This window comes from Gymnoscopelus braueri (assembly GCF_963280865.1).
Source record: "Gymnoscopelus braueri genome assembly, chromosome: 16".
Lineage (NCBI taxonomy): Eukaryota > Metazoa > Chordata > Actinopteri > Myctophiformes > Myctophidae > Gymnoscopelus > Gymnoscopelus braueri.
In genome coordinates this window covers 31,421,533-31,434,864 of record NC_137616.1, presented here as the reverse complement: position 1 = coordinate 31,434,864, position 13,332 = coordinate 31,421,533, and the positions used below count along the sequence as shown (strand labels likewise).

At 38.7% G+C, this 13,332-nt stretch overlaps 2 protein-coding genes across 2 annotated transcripts in view; one reads left to right on the top strand and one right to left on the bottom strand.

The window, feature by feature from the left end:
* enah (ENAH actin regulator) overlaps window positions 1–4,102 on the bottom strand; it is a 152,805-nt gene extending 148,703 nt beyond the window's left edge. The window contains 1 exon segment of the mRNA XM_080452976.1: window positions 3,701–4,102. Within this exon segment, the coding sequence (XP_080309102.1) occupies window positions 3,701–3,705 (5 nt within the window). The 5' untranslated portion in view covers window positions 3,706–4,102.
* A 6,158-nt stretch (window positions 4,103–10,260) lies between these two features.
* srp9 (signal recognition particle 9) lies at window positions 10,261–12,605 on the top strand. Its single transcript, XM_080454213.1, has 3 exons — window positions 10,261–10,451; window positions 10,755–10,823; window positions 11,697–12,605. Exons 1-3 carry the CDS (start codon window positions 10,380–10,382, stop codon window positions 11,814–11,816), a joined length of 261 nt encoding a protein of 86 aa, XP_080310339.1. The 5' UTR covers window positions 10,261–10,379; the 3' UTR covers window positions 11,817–12,605.
* The last annotated feature ends 727 nt before the right edge of the window (window positions 12,606–13,332 follow it).

The following is a 13,332-nucleotide window of genomic DNA, read 5'->3' as shown; positions in this document are numbered from 1 at the left end:
AAAAATATATATAATACATTTCTGACATTTGTGAATCAATTCATAATCGTCCATGTCAGCGTCGCGATTAATCTATGAATTGATTTTATTTTTCACCCCTACCTCTCGCTGTATTTTGGTGTTTTCAATGTTTGTGGCCCAAAAACGTGTCTACCAAAACAAAACAAACAATGTGTTTCTGCAGGTAAACACCACACTACTCCAGTGGCTGATAACTGCTGGCATAGAGGGAAAAGATGGGTAAAATATATATTAATTGTTTCCTTACGCAAACACAGGCCAAAGTTACATATTATGCCTTTGAAAAGTACCATAAACAAAAATAACTCAACACTGGCTTTGAGAAACAAGTGATGCAACACAGGTTCAAGTTTTCTGTTTTTTTCCCCCTTTTAATTGTTACACATCTTGTGTATGGGTACATTTGCTCATTCTGGTTCCTCAGACACTGTAGCAGCAATAATAACATAAAGGGAGAGCAGAGGAATGGCATGATTAAGATGAAACGCGACAATGTAATAATCACACCAAACAACTTCAGTGGTTTCCATTCTGGAACAGGCACACATCATTTTGAGTCTTTGAAAACAGCCGAGGCTATTGTTAACCACAGTTTGGCTTATAGAGAGATTGCAACAGCTGGACCCAATTAAGGCTTTCTTTAAAAAGGGGGCAGCCCCCACTGACTGCATGTTTCCCTGCCTTTCACTGGCTTACATGCACATGCATACACACTCACACAACACAATGGTGAGTCATGGATCTGAAAGTCTGGGTCATGCAACTCCATAGAAGCTGTGGTGATATATGAACTTTCTCTACATGGAGAAGACGACTCACACGGCACCAAGCAATGGTCATGGCTGACAAAGAAGTCCAGTCCACACACTAAACAGGCATGTCATTATAGGCGAAGATTTAAATAGTTTTCAAACATTTTCAAAATAAGTTGATTTAGGCTACAAGTTCACAAAGTCTCATGTTGTGAGAATGACTGACAGCTTGTAGATCGGCTATTTATTTATTTTTTAAACAGAGCTTAAGTGGTTTAATAAAATAATGTTCAGGTTGTTGATTTTTCAATCAATCAAAAGTTTTGTTTATTTTTATTTCTTTATTTTCTCAAGTTAATGTTAACAAATAGAAACTTTAATCAAATCAAGTTTTTTTTATTGAACATTAGAAAATGTTGCACTTTTATATAAAATATGGGTCAAAACATCGGTAATTGGTGGTCTTGGACTCTCCTAAATTGGATCCAAAAATCTGGCATGTGTAGGACTCTAGTAAACACATTTTCCTATAGTTTGTAAACATGTCTTATGTATTTCCTGCAAAGGACATAAGGGAAGACATAAATACAGCCTATTTGGCAGTGAATGAAAACAATGTGTCAACAGTCTTAAATAATCTCAAGATCACTGAATAATTTGTGCCCAACAAGAATGTACAGCAAGTAACAATTACATTGCTAATATTGAATATTTTCAATCAGCAGTGAATGCATGCTCAATGTTACAAAGTACCTATCCGGTACCATTACCAACTGAAGTAATTCCTTCTCTATTATAGGCTACGCTACAGTATGTATGCCATTCGTGCAGAGGCACACTCTTTGAGATGATTCTGTTTCACATGATTCTTGAGCATCAGAGTACAGTAATATATAAACACCACTACAATATATAAACACCACCACAATCAGTCTTGGAAACAAAGACTCAGAAATGTTCCTGATCACAGGAGCAAATGGACATCCTACAGCAATGTTTCTAAATAAATGGGCGAGGACCCAAAAGTGGTTCACTCGATTTTGTGATAGGGACACCGAAGAAGTACTACTAGTCCTATAATAAAAGGGATATAGTCTTATTTGCTACATTTGGTAATTACTTCATGGTCGATACAAACTAGTTGATAAAACTGCAATATACAAACAAACACAACATAATTTCCTTTAACAAGTTCATTTTAATCAACTCCCAGTATAGTGTGCTTTAGACTGGAACAACTTAGGCTGGACATCCAATCCAGTGTCTGCCCAGTATCCTATATCCCAACGTTCTGCTCAGATTACTTTATCCTTACCAGTGAAGTTAAGGCATGTCAGCATTTGTATTAGAGGTGTGTACTGACATGTATACACCTGTGACACATGGCATGTTGTCTCAAGGGGGCATACAGTATCACTCTGCTGATGTGAGCTTTTAACATCCAAATGACTAACAACGACCTATTTGTTGTTGGACATTTCCACATTCCCATGAGAAACTGCTTGTGCTTGTGTGTGTGTGTGTGTGTGTGTGTGTGTGTGTGTGTGTGTGTGTGTGTGTGTGTCTTTATAATTAAGTGAATGGGGTAGCATTTAGTGACATTTACCCCACCATTGTTCATGTCATTTATAAGCCTGCCAAAAGTACACCAACTGCTTCTTTTGAGAACAGTCTGGGGGGCAACCACCGAGCAACGGACAGCCAAAGCTTCTGGTCAAATAAAGCGGATGTTTGAATTTATAATACATGGCATCAAATACTTTATGCCATCATGTAATCGGTGGTGCTAAAGGATAATCTCTCTCGTGCAAAGCGACAGTAGCAGGAATGAGAGCTAGCGCCATTATAACCAGCTGCAAGTATAGCAGATATTGCCAGAAATGCTGCAGAAATGAGAGTATGATGCTCAGTTAGGTCCATTGTCTACACAGTACACACAGTATGTATATAACCTTATGAACAATGTGCTGAGTTTGAGACATGTAGGTTGACTTGCATCGCCATCATTGAATTACAAATAAAAGGATGTCACTGACACCGTTTTTCTTTAATACACTGAAATTGGCAGTGAGTGTATGCAATGCAACTGAACATTCTCGATCCTTGTGCACGAAGGTATAACATTTCGCACTGCAAGCAAGACAAGTCGGTACCGGAAGTCTCGCCCCAAAACACGCTCGCCCCCATTTTTCTATTACGGACCGCTCGCCCTCCAGCGGTTCTTGTATCTTTATATTTGTTTACTGAGCATAAGGTTAGTAAGAGTAGCGTTAGGCATAGTTTTACAGAGGTTGAGTTTAGGAATAAGGTTAGGTTTTGGCACCGTTTTACTGAGGTTACGTTTAGGAAAAAGGTTAGGTTTTACGTTTTAGGCATAGTTTCACTGAGGTTAAGTTTAGGAATAAGGTTAGGTTTAGGCACAGATTCACTCACTGGGGTTAAGTTTAGAAATAGAGGTAGGTTTAGGCATAGTTTCAATGAGGTTAAGCTTAGGAAGAATGTTAAGTTTAGGCATAGTTTCACTGAGGTTAAGTTTAGGAAGAAGGTTAAGTTTAGGCATAGTTTACTGAGGTTAAGTTTAGGAATACCAGGTAGTGACCGGATTTTCTACGGGGCGACATGTTTTGGGGCGGGCGTTTTGGTATTCGACAAGACAGATCACTGCGGTGGGATCAACTGCAATACAAACCGCTGTGGATGCACTATTTATTAGACAGTCAGTCAGTGTTGCTCTCCATTACATAAGAAGCGCGTTAAATAAACGCCCTAACTTGGGGTCCACTCTTTGCCCCCCCGTTGAAACAAAGTCCCTACAATACGAAATAGAGCGCAGCTTTCTGGCAGAAAGTGCTTTGAGCCCCCACGACACGTTACAGCAATCAAGTGTGCTGTTCTTTTCTAATTAAGATAATTTATAGGTGTCTTACCTCATGATGAAAGTGGTGTCACGCAGATATACCGCAGACTCCTTTGAACACAGACGACAACGCGCCTTGTTCTGTTAGTTCTGGAGAACAAAAAGTTTACCGCTTGATGATTAGGGCTGCGAGGATATCAATGGGACGCCGTTTGGTATGGACGAGAAGGATCCCAGTTTGTAGGCTATCCAAGGAAAAAGTTTTTTTTTAAAAAGAAAAAGAAAAAATATATTTTTTTCTTTAAAAAAAAAATGCTCGTGTCCTACATGATCTAGTGCATCGCGTCGATCGTCACCGCAACTGACGTTTTTTATATTTAAGGAAAGATGTTTGACCAAAAACGCAACGTTGCTGTGTTTTTTGGGGGTCCTCCTTCCTCCCGGTGGTTTGAAGCGGCAACGTGCCGCTAGGTTCAGGTTGGCCGTTCTGCTGCTGCTGCTGCTGCTGCCTGGCTGCAGGATTCTACTCTATTGACGTAACGAGAGGAACGTGTGGGACGTAGCGAGAGACGTAGCCGGCTACAAGTTGCCCCTGACAACTGATCATCTGACTGGATCACACTTGTTTGGTGGCAATTAGAAAATATAAGTGGTTGAAGATGAATGTGTGTGTGTGTGTGTGTGTGTGTGTACACACACACACACACACACACACACACACACACACACACACATATATATATATATATATATATATATATATATATATATATATATATATATATATATACATATACATATACATATACATATATATATCAATTGATTATTTCCTAGATTTCAATGTCCACCACATATTGATTAATTCAAGGGAGTCTAATCTCTTGAGTATTAATATTTTTTTTTTTTTAAGAAAGAAAACCACATGCCTCCACAATGTCACCATATAAACAGGACAATGGTTATATTTGGAACTTTCTTACAGTACCTTAGACATTTTAAACACAACACTGAAGGCCCTGGAACTAATGTATTATACTCCCTGGGCCCTGGCTGATATTGAATGATAATGCAGGTTGATATTGTTGTTTGCTGTATGTCGTCCATAGCCTATTGGAAATAGCATGCATCTGAGTTCTGATGTAATCAACATGCAAGGCACTGCATGTGTACAGTACAATACATATTTAGTCCACTAAAAAGAAATGTGCGTTTAGGAGGTTTTCGTTCACGAAGTGTACACAGCCTTACTTTACAGACAAGAGCTGGTGTGGAACACCACTCGAAAGCTGATGTCCTGTCACAGGTGGCCCTGTGACACCAGCCCTGTGATTTACTAAGGACGGAGGTGTGTGTGTGTGTGTGTGTGTGTGTGTGTGTGTGTGTGTGTGTGTGTGTGTGTGTGTGTGTGTGTGTGTGTGTGTGTGTGTGTGTGAGTGAGAGAGAGAGAGAGAGAGAGAGAGAGAGAGAGAGAGAGAGAGAGAGAGAGAGAGAGAGAGAGAGAGAGAGAGAGAGAGAGAGAGAGAGAGAGAGAGAGAGAGAGAGAGAGAGAGAGATAAATCAGGAAGAGGACAACCATGGCAGTCACTGTCATCATTCAGGCTTTAATCTATATGTCAGCAAGAAACCAACATGCCAGTGTGATGTCACCGTGGTCACAGGAGACTGACAGGCTATATGTGAGTGGATCATGGCACCAACCGTCTGACACACACTGTGTGTGTGTGTGTGTGTGTGTGTGTGTGTGTGTGTGTGTGTGTGTGTGTACGTATACATGTGTACGTGTGCTTGTGCACACATGGCTTTCAAAAATGCCATGATTTTATTCTTTGATATATATTGTGATGTTGTCTGAATGATATGTTGCGGGGCTTTGAATTATATGTGACTGCCCTGAGCCGTGTGTGTGTGTGTGTGTGTGTGTGTGTGTGTGTGTGTGTGTGTGTGTGTGTGTGCGTGTGTGTGTGTGTGTGTGTGTGTGTGTGTGTGTGTGTGTGTGTGTGTGTGTGTGTGTACGTATACATGTGTACGTGTGTGTGTGTGTGTGTGTGTGTGTGTGTGTGTGTGTGTGTGTGTGTGTGTGTGTGTGTGTGTGTGTGTGTGTGTGTGTGTGTGTGTGTGTGTGTGTGTGTGTGTACGTATACATGTGTACGTGTGTGTGTGTGTGTGTGTGTGTGTGTGTGTGTGTGTGTGTGTGTGTGTGTGTGTGTGTGTGTGTGTGTGTATCCATGACATCATGTGTTGTCACTGGCATAGCAGCTATTCTTGCTTTATCTAATGTTGCTGCACGTCAATAATACTTTTATTGTTAAAGGGATAGTTCGCAAAATGACTTTTTTTCTATCGATTAGTCACCCCATGGAGACTTGAATTCATGGATATTTTTTTTTAGCCAATAATTTGATGACCAGCAGCGTTTCCGGTAGGAGATACAAATTAAGGAGACTATTTGAGTTTCCTACCGAAACCGCTGTCTCCATGGGGTAATCGATAGAAAAATAGTTTTTTGGGGTGAACTATTCCTTTAAGATATAGACTAGATTAATTTCCTTTGATCTCCCATGGATGTACATGGATATTTAAGAGAATCGAAGTTAAATCTCTGCTTCATTAGGCTCTCTGAATCAAGTGAACCTAATTCAGAGAGTGATTTGTTATTGGGATTCATAGGTTCCAATAAAACGTATCCACTTAAAGCCTCACTATGTAACTTGTTTTTAATGAATAAAATGTAATTTTGGCCAATCTGTATGGTAGAGTAGTATGTTAATACAAAATAACTTTTACAATTGGGGAGGTTGTATTTTGTTTCCCTGCTCTTCTATTGAGACATTTAGCTGGTGTTAAAGGTCATGTCTCACCTAGACACAGGATCTGACACACATTTTGACCTGATGGTCAAGATTCCATTAATCCCCCGAGCAAGCAGGCCGGCTCTATTAGCTCAATGGTAAAAATGTCAGCACTTGCGCAGGAAACCGGGTTCAAATCCGGGGTAGAAGAGGAAATAGCATAGTGCTGCATTAAGCCCTACTTACCTTGTCATATGACGAATAGCAAAAATAGCCGATCTACAACACACTGCGAGCTTGTAGGTTGGCTATTTTCCCTTTATATTTTATCCATTTGTCTTCTTGAAAATGTTTGCCTAGAATGACATGCCCAAAATAGGGACACCCAGGTTTGAAAGTGGTTAGACATCACTACCTTTGATCTAACACTTATATCCCAATTATGCATGAAAATACAATCCTGAACACCTACTGCCATCTGCTGTCCAAGTCATGAAATATATCACATGTCTGAGTTTTCCACAAGCAACCTACCACTAACACTCTAATCTCCAGCAGTTACCATCATTAACCTAAATGTTAGTATAAATGTAATGTAACTGTAGTGTAGGTAAAATCTATAAAGTTGCAAACCAATTGTAATTATAATGGAAATGTATTCTCCAATCTGAAGTCTGAAGTTATGTAAGATAACACTGTCTGGCACACACACACACACACACACACACACACACACACACACACACACACACACACACACACACACACACACACACACACACACACACACACACACACACACACACACACACACACACACACACACACACACACACACACACACACACACACAAAATAACAGGAAAGACCTGAATATGTGAGTAGTGAAACATAATAAATGCAGATGCTTCCATACAGCTGTACTGCTTGAAACTAATTAAGTAGTCGCGCTGTGTTTCATGTTCTGTGATATGTATAGAAATTCAGAGCAGGCCCATTTGACCTTGATTTTGGATCAAGATCGCAAGCCACAATGATCTAAGTGACTGAGGAAAAGAGGGTTTGGTATTGGGGCATGGCTGGTAGCAGCTTCAGTCAGAAAGACTTCTCTACTGTGTGAATAGAACAGTGACTAAAGTGACATCTTAATTGCGATATGTGGGAAAGACATACAGTAGATTGCATAGATAAATAGAAATTCAAGTTTAAGCTCACATTAGATTAGCTGAAAAACAGAAAAACAACTCCTCCACAGGTGATTGAAAATGTCAATGCAGGTCATGATCAGATGTGTAAGCAAGATCAGTCATTCGACAACTACATAGAGAGGAATTTTAGTAGGGTTGCATTAAATAAAGCCCTTAATATAAAGAGTTCAGTGCAAAACCCATGGCCCGATCACCTGGTAGCTACACCTGGACAACATACAAGCATGAAAGCTTGACCCCTTGGTGAGTCCGGTGGCTCTGTTAAGCTGTGAAGATTATTTCTGGCATGCTTTTGGTGCACTTGTCCCCTTAGAGTTAAGGGTCATGGTAACTGCAACTCAAAACAAAGTTATTCTGAGTGATCACCTTTATCCAATATGAATCATTTCTATTCTGATAGTGGTCTCTTCCAGGATGACAATGCCCCCATCCACAGGGCACGAGGGGTGACTGAATGGTTTGAGTAGGAAAATGACGGGACTTATATTCCCTACCAATTGGAGGATTTAGTGAAGGTGAATTTGACCCCTATTATTAAACAGATTAAATTAGATCTAACCAGATGGATGGAACTTCCAATATATTTTTTGGGATGTATATCATGTCATTAAAATGAATATACTCCCTAGAATTGGATACCCTATCCTATGCAAATGATACCCAATGTTATTCCCAGCAGTTTCTTTTTAAGATCATGTCAACATTTATTTGGAAAAATACACGCCCCAAAATGAAATTGGAAAAGCTCCAGTTCCCAGTGGAAAATGGAGGCTTAGCAGTACCAAATTTGCAGTATTATCATTGGGCAACAGTAGTGAATAACTCATCAGAATGGGTGGAACAAGACCCTAAATCAATGTAGCTGGACCACAACGATGTAATTCTATATTACTACCAAGTCTACCACCTTCATGTACTGACCCTGGGTTTAAAGAATGGCATGCAGTAGGAATTCCGGTGACAAATGATCTTTATCAAGACGGTACCAATGAAATCCTTTGAACAACTCCAGGAAGAGTATGGACTGCCTAAGATACATTTCTTTAGATTTTTGCAAATTCAAAATTATTTAGATACCCCAATATAAAGAAGGAAAAGGACCAGAGCAAATTGAGAAGCTTGTTTGCTAGGTCTGCCTGCTGAAAAATAAAGAAATGAGTTATATTAATCAAAAAATGATTTCCTTAAGGAATGTTAGTACCATCAGCAGTTGAAATTAATAACCAAATATCTATTATAACAGGTTATAGGACTGAACTTAGTCCTTTACAATGTATATTTGGTTTGCACCCAGCTACAGCTGAATTAAATATATATAAGAGAATCCTTAGTATTTTATGGTAGGCTACTGTGCAAGGTTATCAATATTACAATTCTGGCTCGATGATGTCATACCATCTGTTTCAAGTTGGCTTCATAATGTTCTACAACTGCTCCCAGTAGAACGGCTCACACATGTTCTCCAAGGAGACATGAATACGTTTTTCTTTGTCTGGAGTCCAGTTGTGGAATATATGGGAGAAGAACATGCTGAAATATTATCACAGTGTTTTGCAAATTTGGGAGCCAAGTCAAGTGACACCCAAGGGCCAGAATCCCCACATATAAAAAGGTTTTATGATTTTGAAGGCTATGGGTATTAAGAAGAAGATGATGTATGTATGTTCGTTTGTTTGTGATAGGGTTAAATGTTATCTGTTTTAAATAATATGTGAGGCACATATATCAGTTTGTGGAAATATGTAAAAAATGAAAATGGGAGTTTTTGGATTATGTTCCATCATTCCAGAGAGTTCCAGAGACTGTACCTGTGTGAGTGCGCACACAACCGACAGAGGGCGGTATGATGAGGATCCCAGTGTATTTATATTCTAGTGTGCATTTCCGGCTCTTCCACTGAAGTTGTTTATCTTTCATAATAAAAGCGTATTAATTTTATTGTCAAATAATGACATTTTCACTCCATTCGATGTGTTTACAATGCATTACTCCCACTTAATACAATGTATTTATTTGTCATTGTTCCCATTAGGTTCGCTGAGGTGAGCTACACACTAAAGTATTTTACAGTGGTGGAAGAAGTACTCGGATATTTTACTTAAGTAAAAGTAGAAATACCACAATGTAGAAATACTCTTACAAGTAAAAGGCCTCTGTTCAAATTGTTACTTGAGTAAAAGTACTAAATGAAAATATACTTAAAGTACCAAAAGTATTAAAATAGCCGATCTAAGCTCACAACGCGTCACGTTGTGAGGTTGTAGATCGGCTATTTTCAAATAGCCTATGTATAAAATTGGGCTAAAGTGGTTAATGTATGTTTTGTAATATAATAATCTATATCTGCATTGTAACTAGTGACTAAAGTTTTTAAATAATTGTAGTAAAAGTACAATATTTTCCTCTGAGATGGAGACAATTGTAAATACACCAGTAAAGTAAAAGTAACTGAAAATTGTACTTAAGTACAGTACTTGTCTTGAGTAAATGTACGTAGTTACTTTAGTTTACACCACTGCTATTTTACTAAAATATTGCTTCGTAATCCTTTTATTTTGAAAACGTGAACCGGATGTGTTTCCATGGTTGTCGTGTCTTAACTCTGATTGGCTGCCTGGCCTTCATGCTGCTGCTGATGTGGTGTTCCCAACTCAGCTAGCTACCCAGAGGAACACATTGAAACAGAGCTTTTACAACAATAAATACATTGATTACACAAAAAATAACGTTTTACCGTTTAACTGAGATCATGCCTTACTTTCAGACGTGGGAGGAGTTCTCTCGTGCGGCCGAAAAGCTGTATTTGACGGATCCTATGAAGGTAAGACGACACTGTGTGAGTCGTGCTAGTGGTGCTAGCCTGTTGGCTAATAGCACTGACTACACATTGTGATGTGAAATACATGAGTTTTTAATAATTACCAGTTGTGGGAAAAAGTACTCGCATAATGTAGTTTTCAAATAATTGTAGTGGAGTAAAACTATAATATTTGTCTCTGAAATAATAGAAGTAAAAGTACAGCAAATTGGAAATACTCCAGTAAAGTAAAAAAAAATGTACTTAGTTACTTTACACCATTGGTAAATCGCTCCATGACTTAGTCAGTTGTTGACCTTGTTTCAGGTCAGAGTGGTGATGAAGTACAGACACTGCGATGGAAACCTGTGTATCAAAGTAACCGACGATGCTGTGGTGAGTTTTTTTTAAATCCACAGATGGTGTCAGCAACAGCAGCACACTTAAACACTTTAAACATACCGCCCCAATGTTGGCCATGTCATTATCGGCGGGGGAAAAAATAAGCAAATATATACAGTTTTTGTTAACGTATGCTGTGTTGTTGAATTGTGGTGTGTCGTGTTGATAAGCAGTGTGCACTCACTGCACTGTGCGCACAGCAGTTGTAGTTTCTGTTGTAATGGCTTCCAATTCAATTATATCAAATGTCAGTCTACAATAATCAAGAAATAGAAAGTGATTATTAGGCTAGTGAGATAATTGAATAGAATCCAGATTACATTTGCAAATGCATTTATTTTATAGAAGAATTGCTGATTTATATCTATTCATCTATTGGCTAAATACTACATACACAAATAACAATTTGATAAGAGAACAAGCCTTTTTTTCTGTCTTTGCAAATGTATACTTCTGAAATGATCTCCTTCAGTAGAACAGCTGTTAAAACTTACATTAGATCTTTCTGTACATTTCTTTGTCCCTGTGTTTTATGTTATGCACTGCAGTATTTTATATCAATATATATAAAGAAAAATTAATAATTACTACCCTCATCCTGCCCACAATTTTGGCCACAGATGGTAACGCATTACACGCAGAATGTTGTGCACAGGGGTTTGCATACAAACTGTTGTTCACATTCAAATGTCATCTCAAAGTTGAAACGTGCTGAATTTCTGAGTTGGCCACAGGAGACAGCTAGAGGTTTTTAAGCGTCAACATTTTACCAAATTGTGATAAACGGTTGCTTTTCTTTTTCCCACCTGGTACATCATTGCACTGACCCTATTCTCTCTGTGTGTGTCCATCCATCTGTTCCTTCAGTGTTTACAGTACAAGACAGACCAGGCACAAGATGTAAAGAAGATCGAGAAACTCCACGGCAAAATTATGAGGCTCATGGTGTCCAAGGAGACACACCAAGGTGACATGGAGACGGACTGAAAGGTTCTTGGTCTGGTCTTCTACAACACCTGGACTGAGATTGAAAACTGTTGTTGAGACACAGAACGATGGATTGGAGGCGAGAGTCGGAGAGACAAGGAATCAGGATACAAGTTTGGATGGGAAGAGTTGTGGATGGGAGTCCGCCCAGCAACCTATGCTGATTCAGTATTGTCAGGGATGTGATTTTTTTTTTTTTTTTCCCCAAGATGTCATTTTTGTGACACATTTAAGATTTCCTATTCATTTTCAATGGACAGTTGGACATTTCCTTTTATCTCTGACATTTTAATTAACATCCCTAACTGTATTAGTAGCAACATCAGTGTGGGCAACCAGGACGTTTGGGGATAGGCTAAAGATGGGGAAATGTAAGGGGCTCAAAGAATCTGGGGTGGAGTGTTGCTGCTTCTTTGCACACAGATTAAACTCCTTCAGTTCTTTATAAGAGCTTGCATTTATTTTCTGTTTTAAGGTGGACTTAAACAACAATGGAAGGGAAAGATGCATGTATTTTCCATTTTCTGTCTACTCTACATGATCACATTGGTTTCAATTTTATATCATGTTTTTTTTTACACCATTTTTGTAATCCATGCAAGGAGAAATGTCATCACGGACACCGTGGTGGCACATACAAGATGCAGGATTGGATATGGATTTTCATACCAAGTTGTTGATAGACCCCACGCCTCTGTTGCCATTTTTGTCTACTAAAAATAACTGTAAATGTTCAATAAAAGTTATTTATCCCCACACAGATGCTGTGTACTGGGTGTTTAGATAGATGCCAGTTTTGTTGTCTACTTGTTACTTTGTAGCAGCAATATCTCCACATTACACTACCTGTTGTTGATTGACAAAATGAAATGGCAATTAAACATTGCACTTTGTTAATCACTGACATTCAGCTGTTAAGAGCTGAATGTCCAGCTTGTAATTGAGTAACAATTGAATTGACATAACCGGGCAATATTCCAGAGTCCAAGTTCCACGAGGAAGAACAAATTGTAATAATATAATTATAATAATTTTTTAAAGTGTATATATAATATAGTTCTGACACAGTAAATAAATGCTATTAATGCTTTTACTATGACAAATGCATATTCACCACCACCTTGTGTGTGCACTTGCTTAAAAACAAATGACAGCCATTTTCCCAAACAAAACTACATAACCCACCATCCATTTCCGCGGATTTCGCCCTATTCCATTTATAAACTTTTTTAAATTAATTGTGCATGCTGTGGGATCCGTTAAAAAAAAGATATCAACTTGGCTATGTATAAATACAGCTAACCCTATGTTAGAAAAACTCTGGCAACTGTTAGTAGAGTAAAGCAAGCAAGTTTGAGAGGAACTAGGTTTTCTAATGGAACCTGTCCAGTGGACTGTGGCCACTGTCTGGCATCTGTGTTCCGTGAGCAGAAATAACGGAGCAGAAATAAGACTTCCGGTTGACGATCTCTTCAGAATAAGAGTACCCTCTAGAGTAAAAAGAAACCATTGAAAA